Source organism: Lacerta agilis, chromosome 7 (assembly GCF_009819535.1).
Source record: "Lacerta agilis isolate rLacAgi1 chromosome 7, rLacAgi1.pri, whole genome shotgun sequence".
Classification (NCBI taxonomy): Eukaryota; Metazoa; Chordata; class Lepidosauria; order Squamata; family Lacertidae; genus Lacerta; species Lacerta agilis.
Genome location: NC_046318.1, coordinates 6815877 through 6835986, shown reverse-complemented (window position 1 = coordinate 6835986; position 20110 = coordinate 6815877). Strand labels below are relative to the sequence as shown.

General features: G+C 43.5%; 1 protein-coding gene across 4 annotated transcripts in view; it reads right to left on the bottom strand.

The window, feature by feature from the left end:
• Positions 1-20110, bottom strand: part of ENOX1 (ecto-NOX disulfide-thiol exchanger 1) — a 104200-nt gene that overhangs the window by 28206 nt on the left and 55884 nt on the right. For all 4 annotated transcript variants that reach the window (XM_033154287.1, XM_033154290.1, XM_033154291.1 and 1 more), the window contains one exon: positions 1740-1924. In XM_033154287.1, the coding sequence (XP_033010178.1) occupies positions 1740-1924 (185 nt within the window). The remainder of the gene's footprint in view (positions 1-1739; positions 1925-20110) is intronic.

The following is a 20110-nucleotide window of genomic DNA, read 5'->3' as shown; positions in this document are numbered from 1 at the left end:
GCCCTTAAATCCAACGGATTCTCATTTCCAGACAATATCAATTGCAAGGGTTGCCATTTTTATACCCAAGGGGGAGAAAATGATAATACAATTTTTGATTGCCTAGTCCTTTAAATGTGGGAAGAAATCTTGAAAAGAAAAAAGAGAGAAAAGAAAAACTGGTAGTAGTAGCAGCTTGCAAATAAACCAGTGTTGCTATATTTACCTTATTTTTCAACAGAAAAAAATGCATATTTTCGCTGATAGGCTTCTTCCTCAGAGAAAGGGCTTTCCCAAAATATTAGATAATTGCATAAATAATGTGCAGTCCTTATGTGCAGCTGAAGTAGATATAAACATCCTTCTCCCAGCAGTTGCAGAGGAATAAAAATGTATTTTTCTCAGCTGGAACTTGGTTGTAGGGATATCTCATTTCCCCCTTACTCAAGCATTATTTTGTTCCTAGTAAAGCACAATTCTCCACCTATTAGGCCACACAAACAACTAGGAATACACTCTCCAATGCTTGAGCAATTCTGAATTCTTCTCTCTGCACCTTTATCTTAGTGACTTGGTGCTTTCTGCTGTACATCTCCAACAGCAGAATTCATGTAGTTTCAAAAAAATGTGTCTGAGAACATGTAAAAGGTAAAGGTTAAGGGACCCCTGACCGTTAGGTCCAGTTGTGGACGACTCTGGGGTTGCGGCGCTCATCTCGCTTTATTGGCCGAGGGAGCCAGCGTACAGCTTCCGGGTCATGCGGCCAGCATGACTAAGCCGCTTCTGGCGAACCAGAGCAGCGCATGGAAATGCTGTTTACCTTCCTGCTGGAGCGGTACCTATTTATCTACTTGCACTTTAACGTGCTTTTGAACTGCTAGGTTGGCAGGAGCAGGGACCGAACAATGGGAGCTCACCCCGTCGCGGGACCTTCCGATTGGCAAGCCCTAGGCTCTATGTAAAGGTAAAGGGTAAAGGGACCCCTGACCATCAGGTCCAGTCATGTCCGACTCTGGGGTTGCGGCGCACATCTCGCTCTATAGGCTGAGGGCGCTGGCGTTTGTCCGCAGACAGCTTCCGGGTCATGTTGCCAGCATGACAAAGCTGCTTCTGGCGAACCAGAGCAGCGCACGGAAACGCCGTTTACCTTCCTGCCGGAGTGGTACCTATTTATCTACTTGCACTTTGACGTGCTTTCGATCTGCTAGGTGGGAAGGAGCTGGAGCCAAGCAACGGGAGCTCACCCCGTGGCAGGGATTCGAACCGCCGACCTTCTGATCAGAAAGCCCTAGACTCTGTGGTTAAGCCACAGTGCCACCTGGGTCTCTATAGGCTCTATGTACAGATGGAGAAATATCAGCAAGTCTATTTCCTTTTTTGAAATATTGCCCTGGCATTTAATTACGCTTTACACCCTTCATTTAAAAATCTCCCTGTACGGGGACCATGCACATATTGAAAGAAAAGAAAAAGAAAAGAAAAGAAAAGAAAAGAAAAGGCAGATAATTTTTTAAGGTTTTGGGTTTTTTTTAAAAAAATTATGTGTTAAATTTTAAATAATGAGCACACCCAGCTTCTCCATTGTTTGGGTTAAAGGTGTAATAATCAGTTCTCTTCCAGAGCAGTGGGCCAAATTTGGCGGGGGTGTGTGTGTGGTGGGTCTTTCTGGTGACTGCTCTCAATTGCATGTATGCCCCCCAGCATGCGTCAGTTTAGGAGGATTATTTTAAAAACAGTTCAAACCCCTAGTTAAGGAGTACCTGCTGCATGCCTTGTAACGTTTGCTGCAAGAACTGCAACTGCTGGTCCTTCGTCAGACTTTCTTCCGTTCGAAAGAGCTGCCCTTTCTCTTGTTTTAGGAGTTCAACTTCATTTCGGTAAGCGTCCAGTTGCCACCGGAGACTGTCATTCTCTTCCTTAAGTGCATAAGCTTGAGCAGCTAACGCTGAAAGAAGAGAAACACTCTTGGTAGTTAATATAATGGGATCGCATTCAACAGGTAACAAGAAATTCATTTGCTTGGCAGGCCAGCAGATAATATTAGATAAGCCAATTTACAGCGGAACACAGATGGGAGCAAAGGGCATCATGAAAGAAGCTTACCGTATTTTTCGCGCCATAGGGCACACCGGACCATAGGGCGCACCTCGTTTTTAGAGGAGGAAACAAGAAAAAAAAAAACATTTTTCTGGTTTCCCTCCTCTAAATGCCCTGTTTTTTTGAGGATCAGCTAAAGGTTTTGCAGCTTTTTTTGCAAAGGGAAAAGCCCTGATTTTTTGAGGATCAGCTAAAGGTTTTGCAGCTTTTTTTGCAAAGGGAAAAGCCCTGATTTTTTGAGGATCAGCTAAAAGTTTTGCAGCTTTTTTGCAAAGGGAAAAGCACAGGTTTTTTTAGGATCAGCTAAAAGTTTTGCAGCTGTTTTTGCAAAGGAAAAAAACCCTGTATTTTGAGGATTAGCTAAAAGTTTTGCAGTTTTTTTGCAAAGGTGGAAAAGCAAAGAGGAAACGCTCTGTTTTTATGGGATTCAACTCACATTTCTGCAGCTTCTAAAGGAAAGGGAGTCTTTTCTACAGTTTCCAGACAGATAATCTAATCAGCCAGTCACATGTCGCTGGGGAAACAAACAACCTCCCTCTGCAGCACATTCAGCAAAGGAGGGCGGGGCTGAAAGGGAGCCGGGACTCTTATCTCTCTCCCGATCTCTTGCTGATCAGCTGCTGAGCGGGGTCCTTTCAACACCCCCTTTTCTCTTTGTAAAATAAAAAGCATGATCCTCTTTTGGCCCCTGGGCAATTCAGCTCCAGGGAACACCATTCGCTCCATAAGACGCACAGATATTTCCCCTTACTTTTTAGGAGGGAAAAAGTGTGTCTTATGGAGCAAAAAATACGGTAATTCAGACATCACAACAGAACATGGTCTTGTCAACCACAGATTAGAACTCAAACCCCGGTATGAGCTTGCAAGCATACACCAGGCAAACCATGGTTTCGGCCTGCTTTTCTGCGTTATTCTCCTTCCTCTGCAACCGAGGGCCTCAAAAGGTGCTCCGAATTGTTCCGTGGAAAGTGGGGCTGGCGTATTTTAGATTTGGTTCCAAATGCAATCTCCACTGGGATTGGTTCCACTCGGGAGCTCCTAATCGCTTATTGGTCCCTACAATGCTTGAAGTCAGTCACCGGTCAGCTGATTGGTGGTGCCTTCAAGCCCCACTTGGATTGGCTCAGGGTCTTTGCAGCATGGTTGGCAATATACTTCGTCCCGCCTCAACGTTTGGCAGGTGGGACATGGGGCTCAACGCTGGAGGGCTGACGCCAGCATCCCTCTCTAGGAGGGTACCGGTAAAAGTGTTTTGGGTTACGTGGAGGGACATCTCCACCCCATCCACACACCCCAAGCACAAAACTGAAAGATAACCAGAGAATTGTGGAATAGGAAGGGCTCCCCACCCGCCAGCTGGAGCTCAGTTCTGGCACCTCTCAGGTGGCCAATGCCATTATAAGAGAACAAGGGAGGTGTTCCTGCACCCCTTTGGCTAGAAAAATAGACAACAGCTATGAACGCAGGTTAAACTTTCAGCCGGTTTCCGCTGTACAAGTTAACAAAACTTTCCCAAAATGACATTGATTGGTAATTTCTATTAGCCGCATCTTTGGGGAAAATAATAGAACCATAGAGTTGGAAGGAAGCAGTATCATCTAGTCAAAACCCTTGCTCAGTGCAGGATCTGTGGTGCAGGATGCAACTACAGTGTCCTTGACAGATGAGTGTCCAGCATCTGCTTACACACCACCTCCTGAGGCAGTCCATTCTACTACTGAAAAGTTCTTAATGTTAGAGAGTTTCTCTTAATGTTGATCTGAAATCGGCTTTCCTGCAGTTTCCATCCATTGGCTCTAATCTTGCCCTCTGAAGCAACAACAACAACAAAACCAAGTCTCTCCATCTTCTGCATAACAGCCCTATACACATTTATGTTGAGGGTAATGTGAGCGGTTAATGTGCATAACAACCAGCCGTTGTGCACATTCACCAGACCTCATGGAGAATGTGCACAATATGCCTAATCTCCAGTCTCCAAGAAACGTGCCCTTACTTCCTTCCAATTTGCACACACACTGCGGGTCAGTACTAGAGTGAAAGCCTGGAGATGAAAATTAATTTCCCCCCTTTGGATTCTTTCCTTAGCATTGGGCTATGCATAGGCAGAGAAATTATGGAACAGAACCAAATGATATAAAATGCAAATGCTCTGGAAAAAAAAAATGTTGGCACTACAGAAGCATTACTGCATTAGTAGCATTGAAAGACACTTAAGTCATTTCCTTAAGGAAGCTGCATTTGGCCCCTTTTCAATTTAGAATGGCAGCTTTATTATCATAACAGATAGCAGGTGTTTGTGAGGAAATCGATTAGTATGCAGAGATGGAAATTACATTTAGCAAATGAATTGCACCGTCTGCAGTGTAGACTGAAATTTGTGTGGCAAAATGCAGGAAGCTATAAAGATCGCACCAGCAACATTATTTAAATAAATTATTTGAGCATAAATATAGACAGGACAGCAAATGTGTTATCTAGCATTTTTAGGGACACTGCTATGCTCCTACAGAAAAACTCTCCTCTCGGCAACATCGAGGGCTGTTTGGCTTAGTAAATAAATATTGTATATTATTTATTCTGGTACTGTTGTGAATTCACATCACTATAAAACAGCTGTAATCAAATTCATAACTGCAAACAATTCCACGAGCATTCATAAGTAAGGGCACGTTATTGATTTACGCCAGTGATTGCATAATCTTCACGTTCTATATTATGGAATCTTTAATTGTCATCTGACAGGAGCAGTATACGTAAATTATATTCAGCATGAACTTCAAAAGGCATGGCAACATACTTCGGTTAAAGAGTCCATTTCTCCTTGCAGAACCATAAAGCTGAATGCTTGAAGTATTTCTTATTACAAACTGGGAAGGTTTTGAGATCCTGGAAGCCTGAACCTTGTGGCTAAGCAGGGATCCAGATCAGTTGTCAACTTTCCCCTTTTTTAAAGGGAAATTCCCTTATTCCGAATAGGATTCCTCGCAAGAAAAGGGAAAAGTTGACAGCTATGATCCGGATGCATCACGATGAATGACATCAACTGGTTTTCTTTGTTGAACACGCTAAATGTGGTCAACCAGCTTTCTTTTTAGAAAGAAAAACAAAACAAAGGAACATGGTGCTATTAATGGTTACCAGTTTTACATCCCCGGAAGTATTGGTGGAAAATAATTGCCTGGAACACCGTACAAAGCAGCACAGGAAGCCACCTTTCAAATTACTTTCACAACAGAGCTGTAAGCAGCGATCACAGTTCAGGCAAGCAATGCTAATAGGATGGGGTGACATACATAGGTTAGTATGAGGGATTCAAATTAATTCCTCACCATCCCAATTCATTCGTAGCAGGCAATTTCCCGAGGACTTCCAGTTTTGGAAGGATTTGAAGAGGGGGATGGGGGCAGGTTAGCACACTGGCTCACAAGGGGAGGGGAGAGGAGGGGTAGGGATTGTGAGATAAAGGGCAGGGGTCAGCTGATGTAAGGAGGCAGGGCCGTCTCATAATAGGGGCTGGGTGGCGTGGTGCACCAGGGCGCCAGGCCCCCCAGGGGCGCCCCGTGAGCCCGCCGGCATACCAGGCGCCCCCTCCCCAACCCGTGCCCGCCCCCATGGGCGGGTGCGTGGGCGGGGCGAGCTGCAAGCCAGCTGCCCTCCGGAGCCCCAGCTGGATAGCTTGGAAGGGAGCGCAAAGCCCCGCGCCGCTCCAGCGCCACGTCCCTCATCCCCTGCTCGCCCACCTCCCTCCCGCGCTGGCCACCCCTCGGGGGATGAGGGGCGTGGCGCTGGAGCGGCGCGGGGCTTTGCACGCCCTTCCCAGCGCTCCAGCTGGGGCTCCGGAGGGCGGCCGGCTTGCAGCGCCACGCCCCTCATCTCCCGCTCGCCCACCCCCCCTCCCGAGGGGCGGCCAGCGCGGGAGGGAGGTGGGCGGAGAGGCGGCCCACCGGGGGCGCCGAGGGATCGTCGCGCCAGGGCGGCTGATCCCTTTAAGACGGCCCTGGTAGGAGGCCCCAAGGACAGGTTGAGACACCAGAGTGATGCACACCCTATAGCTACACTGATCTCTCAAGCACCCAGGAGAGATGGAGCAGAAGCAGGAACTGCCATCAAGTCTGAATCCCCGGGTGCTCTTATTGGGACTGAGATCATGCCAATGAAATATTCATGTAATGACAGGGAAATTAACAAGTTTTAATCCTCAGTTTAGTAGTCTCCACTTGGAAATACAGATGCATGTGTATTAGAATGTATGATAACCTGAACCAGACTAAAATAATATTTGCAAATGCCCCATCAGAGCCAGCCCATCAAAAAGGAGTAAGCCGAAGCAGGTGTTATCAACACAGAATATGAGAAAAGAGCCGAGAGGAGATGTTCGGAAGCTGACACGCATAAATATTTATAGTGACTGCAGAGATGACACTGTAATATACAATCGCCGTCTCAACAAAGGACACAATGTCATAATGTCGTGCAACATGGTGTCAGAAGAGGCCATCAATCTACAGTGCCAAGATGAGTACTGCATAATGTACAACAACAGGTCATAGATGTCCTGCCCAGGTACAAATGTTATATAGAAGATGAGGTACTGTAAAGAGAAAAGAATTCAAAAAACCACGGATGCGTTCTGAAATTCCTGGCTAACTTTAATATAACTTTGTCATTCTTTTGAATTAAATATTTTTTTGATCACCTGTATTCCTCATTGTTATCCCACACTTTCTCACGTACTTTCCCATCACTTTCTGTACTGCAAAAAGTCTAGAGCACCAAAGAGCACCAAATCCACTTTCGGCCCCTTTAGATGTTCTTTCTATTGCACATTCATGATTATTTGTGGTCACAGTGTGATCAGGGCAGTCATATACAACCCCACTTTCAATATTATTTGCACCTGCAAATGTGTTGGGGCAGGCATATAATTGCTTCATTTTCAGTCAGTCCATATCCTGTAATTTCCTGCTGAAATCCTGTAACATGTCACATCACCAACACTATCAGTTTTTGTTGGTTTTTTTGTCCTGCATGTGTTGTGCTATAGGTTCTCCAGACAGGAATAATGTGGTTGTGTTAGGGACACATCGCGGAACAACTTATTAATCAGCATATGTTGTTGTTGTTCAGTCGTTCAGTCGTGTCTGACTCTTCGTGACCCCATGGACCAGAGCACGCCAATCCTTCACTGCCTCTCGCAGTTTGGCCAAACTCATGTTAGTAGCTTCGAGAACACTGTCCAACCATCTCATCCTCTGTCGTCCCCTTCTCCTTGTGCCCTCCATCTTTCCCAACATCAGGGTCTTTTCTAGGGAGTCTTCTCTTCTCACGAGGTGTCCAAAGTACTGGAGCCTCAACTTCAGGATCTGTCCTTCTAGTGAGCACTCAGGGCTGATTTCCTTCAGAATGGATAGGTTTGATCTTCTTGCAGTCCATGGGACTCTCAAGAGTCTCCTCCAGCACCATAATTCAAAAGCATCAATTCTTCGGCGATCAGCCTTCTTTATGGTCCAGCTCTCACTTCCATACAGCATATATCCACAACTAACTCTAATGTGCCACAGTAAAATACCAGTCTGGAAGGCCCTTTAATTGTGCAATCTGAATTGGCTGGTATGCAGTTGAATCTCACCCCCTGAAATACCAAGGGCCTGGAAGTTTCCTTCCCTGTTGGCCTGCTTACTTTTTTTTGAAGTTACACTTGGAGAAGACTAGACACTTTGGGATAATAAAATTACTTGAGAATATCTTTTGTAAAGTATGGAAACATTAGTTCCTTATAATTGATATAATTTTCTGTGGTTGGTTAAAAGAGAGAGAGAAAGATTTCCCACACTTGTTGGCATGATTTTAAACAATTTCTTTAGAAGGTTAATTCATCATATCGTAATGTTTTATTCTCACCCAGAAATTACATGAACATTTTCCTCAAGTTCTCAAGTGCCATTAATCAAACATAAAGTGCTTTGCCTCTCTTCAGCTGAGAAATGGAGCAGTTTGGGGCCATCTCATGAGGTGATTAATAATGGAGCGAATTAAAAAAAGAAAGCCTATAGTGCATTTTGTTTTAATTATTATGTTTCTGTTGTCTTAAATCCATAAATCTCCAACTGTGTGGGAAGCTTTCTTAAGGAGCTGAAAATAGTTGCCGTGGGAAAACTTCTGGGCCACTTGAATGGGACTTCAGCTCAACCAATTTTACCTAGATTGAAACCAAAGGCGAAGATCTAAAATGCTGCTTTAGACGTGCCCGAGGTCTTCTGGGATTTTAATCCCCACCCCCGCTCTAAATAGCAGAGCCCCCCCACATCTCAAATGACGCAATGCTTTTGATCCAAGCTGTATTTATATGCATGCCTACCCAACAGCTGGTGTTTAGGGTATTTTACCAGACCAAACAATACCCTGGGGACTCCCGAAACATTTTTTAAAATACTAAAATCACATAAAATTATTCAAATATTTTTAAAGAGAATGGCGGCGGGGGGGGGGAGGAAATATTTATTAAAGGGTAAAGAACAGCAGATTCTTAAGAACATATGCAGAATTAAAAGATCTTAAGGGGGAGGTGTTTGTGTGCTTTAGAGAAGTGGTTCTCAATTAGCTAAGTACTGTGAACCCCCTGTTCTTCAAAAGCCATGCCATGGACCCCCTACTTTTGACATTCTTGAACTCTCTATGGCAGCTTTTGCTATGTGAATGGTGCCGCAGACCCCCAAGAAGAAGAAGAAGAAGAAGAAGAAGAAGAAGAAGAAGAAGAGGAGTTTGGATTTGATATCCCGCTTTATCACTACCCGAAGGAGTCTCAAAGCGGCTAACATTCTCCTTTCCCTTCCTCCCCCACAACAAACACTCTGTGAGGTGAGTGGGGCTGAGAGACTTCAAAGAAGTGGGACTAGCCCAAGGTCACCCAGCAGCTGCATGTGGAGGAGCGGAGACGCGAACCCGGTTCACCAGATTATGAGTCTACTGCTCCTAGCCACTACACCACACTGGCTCTCTTATGAGGAAAATGAGCAGTTGGATGGATTTGTCTTCCTCCCCCACAACAAACACTCTGTGAGGTGAGTGGGGCTGAGAGACTTCAGAGAAGTGTGACTAGCCCAAGGTCACCCAGCAGCTGCATGTGGAGGAGCGGAGACACGAACCCGGTTCCCCAGAGCAGAATAGGCGAACCCCCTGGGCCACCAATTGGGGACCACTGCTTTAGAGGGATGGAAGGAATAGAGGCACAGAGAATGATACAGGGAGAGCACAACAGAGGCACAGCCTCCCGTCATCTCAAGTCATGGTGGAATATTTAGAGGATTTCGGAGCTGTTCTCAAATACGGCTAGGGCATACGTAGTTCTAAAATTACATTAAAGCACACCAGAGGCCCAAATTCACCTCTTTTTAATTTTCCTGCTGCCAGGACAGAGACAAAAAGATAAAATGCCCAGAAAGCCAGAAGCACCTTCCTCTAGGTCAGGTTTCTCCAACCTGGTGCCTTCCAGATATTTTGGGTGACAGCTCCCATTGGCCAAAGGGGGAGATACCATAGGGGGAGACACTGTGACCAGGTGCCCCCGACTGCCTGCTTGGCCTGTCCTTGTGGTTGACGAGCAACTTCCAAGTCCTTCCTGCCTTCCCTTCTTAGCATTATTTCCCTTGAAACTACACTAAATGCAGAACACCTTCTAACAGAGGACTATCCTCTGTAAAGCCAGTACATGTCCACCTTTAAATATATATTTTCTCCCATGAGTCAAATGCAAAGTCAGATTACAGTGGTTGGGGGCCCTGGTGCAATTACCCAAGGAGGACCCCTTTCTCCCCCCAAAAGGTGCAACATAGCAAGTCTAAAGACTAATTACCGGTAATTACAGCATAAGCTTTTGTGGACTACAATAAAATATTCTTGAGCTGGCAGAGTTTCACAACTCTCAGCAAAACACCAGGAAAACAACATTTTGCCAACTTTAATAAACAAAAACGAAAATACACTGAACATGTGTCGTTACACAGATTAAACTTTCTTTCACTTAATTCATCTCTGTTTTTGCTCACTTCATCTCCCGGGGAAGCCACGAAACCATGCGCCATACTGTAAAACTGCCCTTTACAATAAACTGCCCTGTGATCTTCAGATGAAGGATAGCGTGGGAATTTAATAAATGAACTAATAAAGAAATGATAATAATAATATGGTTCCTCTTACGGGAGCAATGCATCTTTGTACGATACAGAGTCATGTTCTTCTGTGTGTCCCCCTCCCAAACGAGTACAGCCTCAAGGCTTGAACCAATCTGAATTTGGCCTGATGACTGCATGTTCCAGATGCATAAATTCCACTTGTGTTCAATTGAGCTTATGCCCAGGTTAGTGTGCACAGGCGGCTGATTCCTAAGGAGTTATTTTAGGCTTGTAGCCACCAGGGGCGAGAGGAAACTCCACTGTCCTGAAGCATCAGTATTTTTATTTTGTATACTATACAACTGAGAGAGAGAGAGAGAGAGCGCTCACTTTTCAGCTAAAAAAGCTTATGGAGTGCAGTAATAAGACAAACCATGCTAATAAAAAACAATTGCTCCAGTTGCACCACAGATATTCTGGCCTTGGTCAAGCAGCAGCTTTGAAAGGTGAATAAAATTAGAGAAATGTCAGTGGGGAGGGGGGGAGTTTAACTCCTGCAGTCTGTGTCCCAGTCCCAGTCCAGTATGACTTCCCCTATAGCTGTTTTTAACAAAAAGAGAAATCAAATACAGTCATACCTCATGTTGCATACATTCGAGTTAAGAACACCCACAACCTGGAAGCGTTTTCGGAGCATGCGCAACTCACGTGCGACCCCCGGATGCGCAGAACACTTCTGTGCATTTCGTGCATGTGCAGAAGCGCTCAAATCGCGCTACTTCCGGGTTTTGGTTTTTTTGTGCATTCAGGATACACACGCACGCGTTACGCACAGCGACCCGGAACGGATCGCGTGCGTAACCCGGGGTTCCACTGTAATGCCTGGCCTGTTTTGGCCTTCAGACAGAAGTGCATTAGTTTGCCTTCTAGCAGAGGTGCTGCACTTTCAGCTTCAGCACCCCTCTACAACAGGGGTGGGGAACCTCTGACCCACAGAGCAATATTGCCCCAGCACACCTCCCCATTTGGACCACCAGGCCATTTTGGGACAGCCACGGGCACCCTCCCTACACCTTTCACCCTACATCATGCCAGGGGTGGGGTGGGTAAGGTCAGGAATTCAAAGGAAGTTTAACATGGGTGACCAATGGTTTGTTTACTGGAGCCAGGCACATTCCCATCAGCGGTAAGATGAGTGCTATGAGTCTGCGCCGTTAAAGGTTTCCATTCAGTGGAAACCATTTCTCCCTCCCGAACCACCATCATGCCCAGACACCACATAATAGCCCTGAATAGCCTCAGGCCATCAGTTCAGCTAAATTTCCCTTCTTTTAATTACTTTGGAGATTGGGATGAATTATGACAGTGGTGATTGGTCTGCCAATTAATATTTCAACTGGAATGCAAACTGTCTGCTGGCGTAAGAAGAGGCTTTAACAAACAGAATGAAAAATAAAGCAAAAAGCTTATTCTAATTGTTTCTGACTTTAAAAAGATTATAAACGGATAAGGGAGTTCTGGTTCTTAGGATTCTTCATTTTATATTACTTTTAACTCTCCGTCCCTTTTGTGGAGTGCTGGCAAAAATGAAACTTAATCCGTGAAAAGAAGGCACTTACTTCTGAAAGAGACAGATGCAAGTTTTCAAGGTGGAGACTGTTAACAAACTAACAAAACAGAGCACTGATTGTTGGTATTGTGCAGCAATTATTGGATGAGCAATTGAAAGAGCTCAGAGCCAAGACGGATAAAATGGTCAATTGATCAGAGAAAGACCAGACCAAAGAATACACTGAGCCTTTTTTTTTGGGGGGGGGTGTACTGATCAAGATCTGCCAGAACATGAGAGTGGAATAGTAAAGCAGGAGGCAGCAGAGGACCTCCACACAGGTGCCTGGAAGAGCAAAGCAGACAACAAACTCAGTTGGTCTCTAAGGTGCTACTAGAAAGAATTTTCGATTTTGTTTTGTCAAAGCAGACAAAACGATGGAATTATGATGAAACCATTGATAGAGACATTAAGAAACATTTTGAGATGGCAGAGATAGAACTGAGAGAGAAAGGATTCTGTGCACAATTTGGAGAGAATTAAGAGAGAGAAATATGGTGATACACTTGGAAAAAGAAAGGAATAAATGGAAAGAGAAGAAGCCTCTTTTTTCTCATTCTCTCCTGTTAAAATTAGGATGGAAAATCATGGTCAACATACAAAGGGATTGGAAGATATGGAATTGGGTAGGAATTAATTAATAAATATACAACTAGTAAATAACTATGGATTATTATGCTAATAATGGATGCTGGATTTTTTTTGAGATAAATTCAACATACTGGATTGGAGGAAGACTATTCTTAACATTTCACAATAATAACAACTGGAGAATCCCTTTTGGACTTTTTGTGTGGAAAGGAGAATGAATTAACTGGGGAAGTCTGGGGAAAACATCACCTAGCAGAATGAGGAACAGTTGGATATTAACTTGGAATACAGCTAGAAACCATATATTTCAGGAGTGCATAAAATCTATTACAATTCATTTCCTCATTAAAATATTTTGCCACACATTGCTCATGGTATAAGAAGAAAGCCATTTAATTAGGGCACGATTCTGTCAAAGTAAGTCACTTTTCATACCTTGAAAATCAGTGCTTAATTTTAGATAGAGCATGCCTTGCTTATGTGATCTGTTACACCTCTATCCTGAGGCTTGATGTATTATTAGCTGTAAGTATTCAGTATATAACTACCAGGGCCTCTTAATTTCAAACCGTATGCATTGATGCCACTGATGCCGGGCAATGTAGCCAGCACAAATATTTAGCAGCAGGTTTTCTGACTATTACATCGCACTTCATTATGAAGTACATTACTGCAAGGTAAATAATAAATGATAAATGATAATGCTTGTGAAAAAGTAGCAATATTTTCTTGTGGGGAAAATACAAGCATTTCTTTTATGTTAGTTTAGAATTTTATTTTGCTAAACTACTGTTATTATTATTTCCCAATATTTTTTATGAACTGTTTCTATTCCAGTACTACAGTGTTAATTTTGTTCAAGCAAAGGCACCAAAATATATTTTAGCATCTTGTCAAAATGAGAGACTAAGAGTGTCGATAAAAATGACACTAAAATAAATGTAAATTTAGATTGCTGTCACAAGTGGCTGCTTGCTTTTGTGAAGATGTTGGGTTGCTATAGAGTTTTCCATAGCAACCTTGCATCTTATTATATGAATAATCCCCTTGGTGTCCTTAAAGCCTGCTAAGAAAACAGGATTAAATCTATTCTCATATGTAATGATCCTGCATTAAACCTTATCAGGATGAAAAACCAGAAAACATAATAAAATGTAATCTAGATAATAGCTTTTCTGGCAGTTCAAAGGCATCAAAGCACCACAGGCGTCTCAATACAGTTTGTAGTTAGGCCGTCAATTTTTCCAAAGCCCTTATTAAATACGTCTCCTTGAAAGTTCTATTTTCTTTCTCCCTTTCTTTAAAAAAAAAACAAGAATAAGGTTAATAAACCTTTCATTGCTGTGATGAATTGAAGTATGACGGTGTCCTTTGATATGCTGAAGTCAGGAACTTTGCTACACAACAAAAGCTCTTCACTGAAGAAACGTCTCCTGCCTTGCCCTAAATATCTTGTGTGCTTTGTGTCCCTTGCCTGTTTTGTGATATGTACCTTGCAATAGAAATCTGATCGCCGGAGAATGGATGCTTTTGAATTATGGTGCTGGAGGAGACTCTTGAGAGTCCCGTGGACTGCAAGAAGATCAAACCTATCCATTCTGAAGGAAATCAGGCCTGAGTGCTCACTGGAAGGACAGATCCTGAAGCTGAGGCTCCAATACTTTGGCCACCTCATGAGAAGAGAAGACTCCCTGAAAAAAACCCTGATGTTGGGAAAGATGGAGGGCACAAGAAGAAGGGGACGACAGAGGACGAGATGGTTGGACAGTGTTCTCGAAGCAACTAACTTGAGTTTGAGCAACCTGCGGGAGGCAGTAGAAGACAAGAGTGCCTGGCATGCTCTGGTCCATGAGGTCACGAAGAGTCGGACATGACTAAACGACTAAAGAACAACAACAATTTCAAAGCAAGGATGCCTAACCCCCTTTGACCTGAGGGCCAGCTTCACTCGCCAATGGCTGCACCCTTTCGGTTGCACACAGTCCCTCATCCCCAGCTGATTATTGCCCCCTCCCCATTTAGGAAATGGTCAATCTGATCACTGGGGAAGTAGCAATTCACATCCCTATCAGGATAGTGTCCTGTTCTTCTCTTCCTCTACTTCTTCTTCTTTTTTTAAAATATCCTTTTTTGTCAATATGGACAGGTTGGGTTGTTGTTTTTTAAAATGGTTTTATAACACCTACATGGCAAAAAATAAAGGAACAATGAAAAGTTAGACAAAAACTAACAACTATTTATAGTCTAATAACCAGATTCTAAATATGGAGATACTCCTCAGGATGGATTGCACTTGTATTGTTAGTTCGTAAGAGCTCATGAGCCAAGTCTTAGTTCCTTTTTGATCCTGCTCGTAATATCGCCAACGTTCATAAATATGATTCGTATATGAATGCATCCATCTTATAACACTCAAATTTACAAACTGAGCAGTTTGCCACAGATGTTCTCTTTCAGCTCAGGATGTTAAATATATCCACATTTAGCAGACCAGATGCCTTAAGTCAGCTATTTTGTAGCTGCCCGCACAGAAGTTATTTAATATTAATAACTTACTCTCAAATGAAACTCCAATTGGTTTGGTTCACATATGACACTAAGCGAAACGTGAATGAATGAGCATGTGAGTTCTGGGAGTGGAGATTGTGTCTGCTTCGTTCCTCCCTGGTAATTTTGCTGCTGTGCTGGCTCAATGTGCCATCCAAACCCAGGTTTAGCTCTCTCCAGACGGACCCTGAGCTGTAACCAAGGTCTGCGTTCTGTGGTTCGTCCAGGATCTAAACTAGGAGCCTTGGCTCAGCTGACACATGAAGTTAAACCATGGCTTGGCTCAGTGCAACACAACCAGAGAGGAGTGCAGTAGCTGCTGTCTTCTCTCCTGGATCCTGCACTTTTGAATGAATAATTCAAGCTAATGCTTCTTTTCTATACGTAAGTGGTCACTGACTGACCATGAATTAGTCCTAAAACAGCCTGTCAAACAATGACAACTCTCTACGGGAGGGTCTTTGCATTTCTGAGAATCCTCCAGTTGGATGGATGATGCAGTCCCATTCCATGCCCCAAAACAGGATGTCCCTTGTTGAAATAATTTCATCCAGGGGTCACTCCCACATTTCTTAACGCCTTCAAGAAAACACCTTTCAAAACAACTGTTTTAGCACTGCCAAAAATAACTCAATTTTCTCCTTTATCTCCTGTTTAATTTAGGTTCCTGCTGTTCTAAAGCCTATACTGTGTCTTGCTGCTCTCTTTCATTTAGGATCTCAAACACTATAATTTAATATTCATCTACCCCCCAGTTATCACATATGTTTCCTCTTCTACCCTCATGTTTTCTGTCAGTTCTTCTTAGAGCAGAACCTTAAAAAATAATAATAGCCAAGCCTCTTTCTCTTTCTTTAACCTTCTGAACCAGAACATTGTCCCCAACCTGTGAGCTCCCTGAAAACCAATCTACGTTATTTACAGTCATTGAATAATTTCCCTTGAGTAATTTTTGAGCTATTTGCTGGATTAAAGTCTGCTCTACCCATGTAAGCTCCCGGCACAATGCAGAACCTAACTGGGCAGGGTTATAAATCATACGGGGAGCCCAATGAGGAGAGCAGGTTCTCCAGTACAACTCCCCCAGTCGCCCTTCCAACTCATGGAAGTTGATGGGGCTGAGCAATGGGAATGCAGTGGAGAGAGCATGCCTTGCCCTTGGTGGGCTTAGCTACTGACAGGGCCTACAGCACTTCTCTTTCCTGAAGGGGACACCTGGGGCAGCCCAGAGAAAAGTCAGAGGAGGTTCTAGAAGGCCTTCGTTCTAGCCTGGAACACCAGCTGCCAATTGATGATGGGACTGGAAATGGGCGCATGAACTAATGTTCTCCCTGCACTTGGCCGGAGGTCTTCTCTGGGGAAGAGAGGAGAAGCCAGGTCCCTGTCTGAGATATCTGTGACTGGGTTGGACCACATCAGACTGTGGTCTGAAGTAGTACAACTAAGGGTGGTTGTTTGGTCCCAGACTGAGCCATGTCCACCAGCCTCTTCAAACATTGAAACTTTTAACGGTAGGAGGTTCAATATCTTATTGAGATGCTGGACCATCTTGGTTGTGAGTCCTGGAAGTTCAATTTTCCCATGGGCTCTGACTGACTTCAGCTGCCCAAGCTGAGGCTGCTGAACAGACTCTTGGACTGGGGTATTTTTAGGGGCAGGGATCATTGTGTACTTTTTGATGCATTTCATTTATTGTTTGTGACTACTTTTGCGATGTTTGTCCTTTTTTCAGGTTGTAAGCCACCTTGAACGCGGTTTGAAGTATGGAAAATTGGCATGCAAATAAAATGATGCACGATGTTGGCAAGAAATCATCCAAGATGAAGGACCAAGGTTCAAGAGTCCAAGATTAGTAGCCAGAGTACAAAATCTAAGCAGGCTGGACCCTGCATGTTTTAGATTGTATTCTCTGTCGTGTTCCATGGGGAGGAACCATGAATGTGGAATACACATGTCCTATAGAAAGTCACAGGTTCGGTCCTTGGCATATCCACGTGAGGGAATCTCAGAAAGCATACTCAGGAATCAAAAATTTTACATCTCTTTTGTATGAAATGTATACTTCTTTGTGCATTCTGCAATTTCCTGGGAAAGTCGGAAAGACTTGGAGAGCTGTGCCATTCAGGAGACATTACAGTAGAACTCAGTCTAAGGCAGCCTCATACATCCACCCCATTCTTTATGGTCAGGTACATATCTCTCTCTGCTCTCAGTGAACCAAGCAGAAAAGGTAGTGTGGTCTATAGTTACCGTATTTTTTGCTCCATAGGGCGCACTGGACCATAGGGTGCACCTCGTTTTTAGAAGAGGAAACAAGAATTTTTTCCCCTGGTTTTCCTCCTCTAAAAGCCCTGCTTTCTTTAGGATCAACTAAAAGCTTTGTAGCTTTTTTTGCAAAGAGAAAAGCCCTGTTTTTTTGAGGATCAGCTAAAAGTTTTGCAGCTTTTTTTTGCAAAGGAAAAGCAAAGCTCCTTTTGCAAAGGGGGAAAAGCAAAGAGGAAAAGCCCCGTTTTTATCGGGTTCAACTCACATTTCTGCAGCTTCTAAAGGAAAGGGAGCCTTGACAGATAATCTAATCAGCCAGTCACATGTCACTGGGGAAAGAAACAATCTCCCTCTGCAGCACACTCAACAATGGAGGCCTGGGCAAGGGGGCGGGGCTGAAAGGGAGCTGGGGACTCTTATCTCTCTCCCGATCTCTTGCTGATCAGCTGCTGAGCGGGTCCTTTCAACACCCCCTTTTCTCTTTGTAAAATAAAAAGCATGATCCTCTTTTGGCCCCTGGGCAATTCAGCTCCAGGGACCACCATTCGCTCCATAAGATGCACAGATATTTCCCCTTACTTTTTAGCAGGAAAAAGTGCGTCTTATGGAGCGAAAAATACGGCAGGTCTAAGCAAAAACAAACCCCACATATCTACTTATGATGTTGGCCAAGGAAGAAACTTGGCTTCCTTAATACAGTGAAATAATTAGGGGTGATGCGGTTACCACCTGACATTTGTGACCCAAACATAGCGTACAAAAATGCATTAAATTATGTACAGTCAGGCCTCTATTTAGGGGAAATGCCCCACACAAATACATTACGTCAGGGGATTTATCACCATCATTATTATTGCAAAACTCATACAATTTTTTTCTGTCGGCTTTGAACTGATGCGGATTTGTTGATGCCTGCATGTAGCCACTTTTCACATGATGAGCATCCCTGACAGCCAAGCTCCAAACATAATAAAATAACCCAGGGGGCAACATTGCAGGAATATGGGTTAACCCAAAATATTTGACAGTGGTCAAGCAAGCTCATGGCCAGTGATGCTCTCGGTTCTTCATTTTGTGGCCCTCCGTTAGAAAATACATGCTCCCCCCCCCCAATTTAATACCATTTTTCTGCTAAAGCATTTCACTTATTGGAGCTGTAATAGACGACCTCCATGTGCCACTGCTACATTAGGAAAATAAGAATACTACCCTTCTATGACATGGGAAATTAGAAATATATCCTAGGGGCAAAAAAAAAATCTTTCCAGCTAGCTGCATGCACACAGCTGCAGTTCAATAATTCTTAAAATTACTTTCAGGGTCTCTTACTTCCAGATCTTTGCTCTCGGTGCCAAAAGGTAGAGGAGCGAGATCCTACAAGATGGTATTTGATCTACAGTTTTAATGGTTGGCATGAGTTTCTTCCTTCCAGAATAATTGTTTCTGTAGGGAGGCCTTAATTTCCCCTTTTTTATATAAATTAATTTGGTCAGCGTCCCATTCTTTTCTCTTTTTTAAACGAAGTCTTCTATGTATGCAAGCAGCCACTTTTGTTTTTCATTCCACTCTCTACCAGCAGCAATGCAAATGAGGCAGAATTTCTGCTATGACAATCACCATTTTAGCTAAGTACATGCCATTGGTGAAAACCGGAAAAAAGACAAATGGGATGTTTCCCCTCCGGGAATCACCTCTGACTTGCAGCTCCAAAAGCTGCAGCATTTGTGGCCACACTTTGAAAACCCACCCACAAATATCCAATGCGCTGCGGCTAAATCCGGAACAACTATTTAAGAATCTCTGTTCTGCAAACCAGATGACTCCATGCGCAATGAAAGAAAGCAAATCTAGAAAGAATAGTCAACTGGGTCCGTCCGTCCCCACCCCAATAGATGAATGCATCCCAAATAGCCCATTGTTACGGCACATTAGCTCGCTTTTTCTACACAAACAAATGATATTTTATCCGGCATTCTTTATGCCTTTACTATGGTAAGGACTGTTCAGTTGTTGCAGACAAGATAATCCCTGTCATTTCCACAATGGAACGAGTCTCACCTTTTGTGTCACTTTCAAAGGGAGACACGTGCATGCAAACATGTAGAAGACAGTTGTCTGGCAACAGCTATAGCAATAATATTAATAATAATAATAATAATAATAATAATAATAATAATAATAATAATAATTTATTTATACCCCGCCCATCTGGCGGCTCCCAATCAAGTGTTAAAAACAATACAGCATTAATAGCTATATGTTGCCCCCAAGGGTAACACAGAGATCTCTCCTCCAAATAAAATTACAGAAGAGACATATTGGCAAGTTGGGAGACCTGTTTCCCCCCCTGTCTGGGGTGAAATGGCCTTAGAACCAACCTAAATAGCTATCCTAGGTCTAGATTAGTGACCAAGCACAGAACAGGTACCTGAATCTTTAAGTAAATCAGTCAAGGACCAGTAAAGGTTAACCGTGTGGCATAACAACAAACAAGGTGATGTGAACTGAAGGAGAAAACCAAGAACTCTGCCATGAAAGGAGCTGCAAACACTTTGCCCAATGAAGGACAAATCCTTACAGAAAAGATGTCCACACCATGAACTGTTTGCATGATGCCCTAGAAATGCTCATGCAGAATGAATATGAAATATACATTCTAAATATAGTTCTTTTAGCAACACACTCACAGTCCATTTGGGTCAGACATTCAACCTTTGCTTGAAGCTGAAGAGAAACCAGTTTGTGGTCAGAGAGGGTGTGCACAGGTCTTACTGGAAGGGCTTTGTGACAACCGAGAAGCAGCCTTCTCCCAATTACCTTGTGGATATTTTCAAACATATACAACTATTTGAAGAATAAGAATGATAGGTAAATGCTGTTTATCTTTCTGCCGGAGCGGTACCTA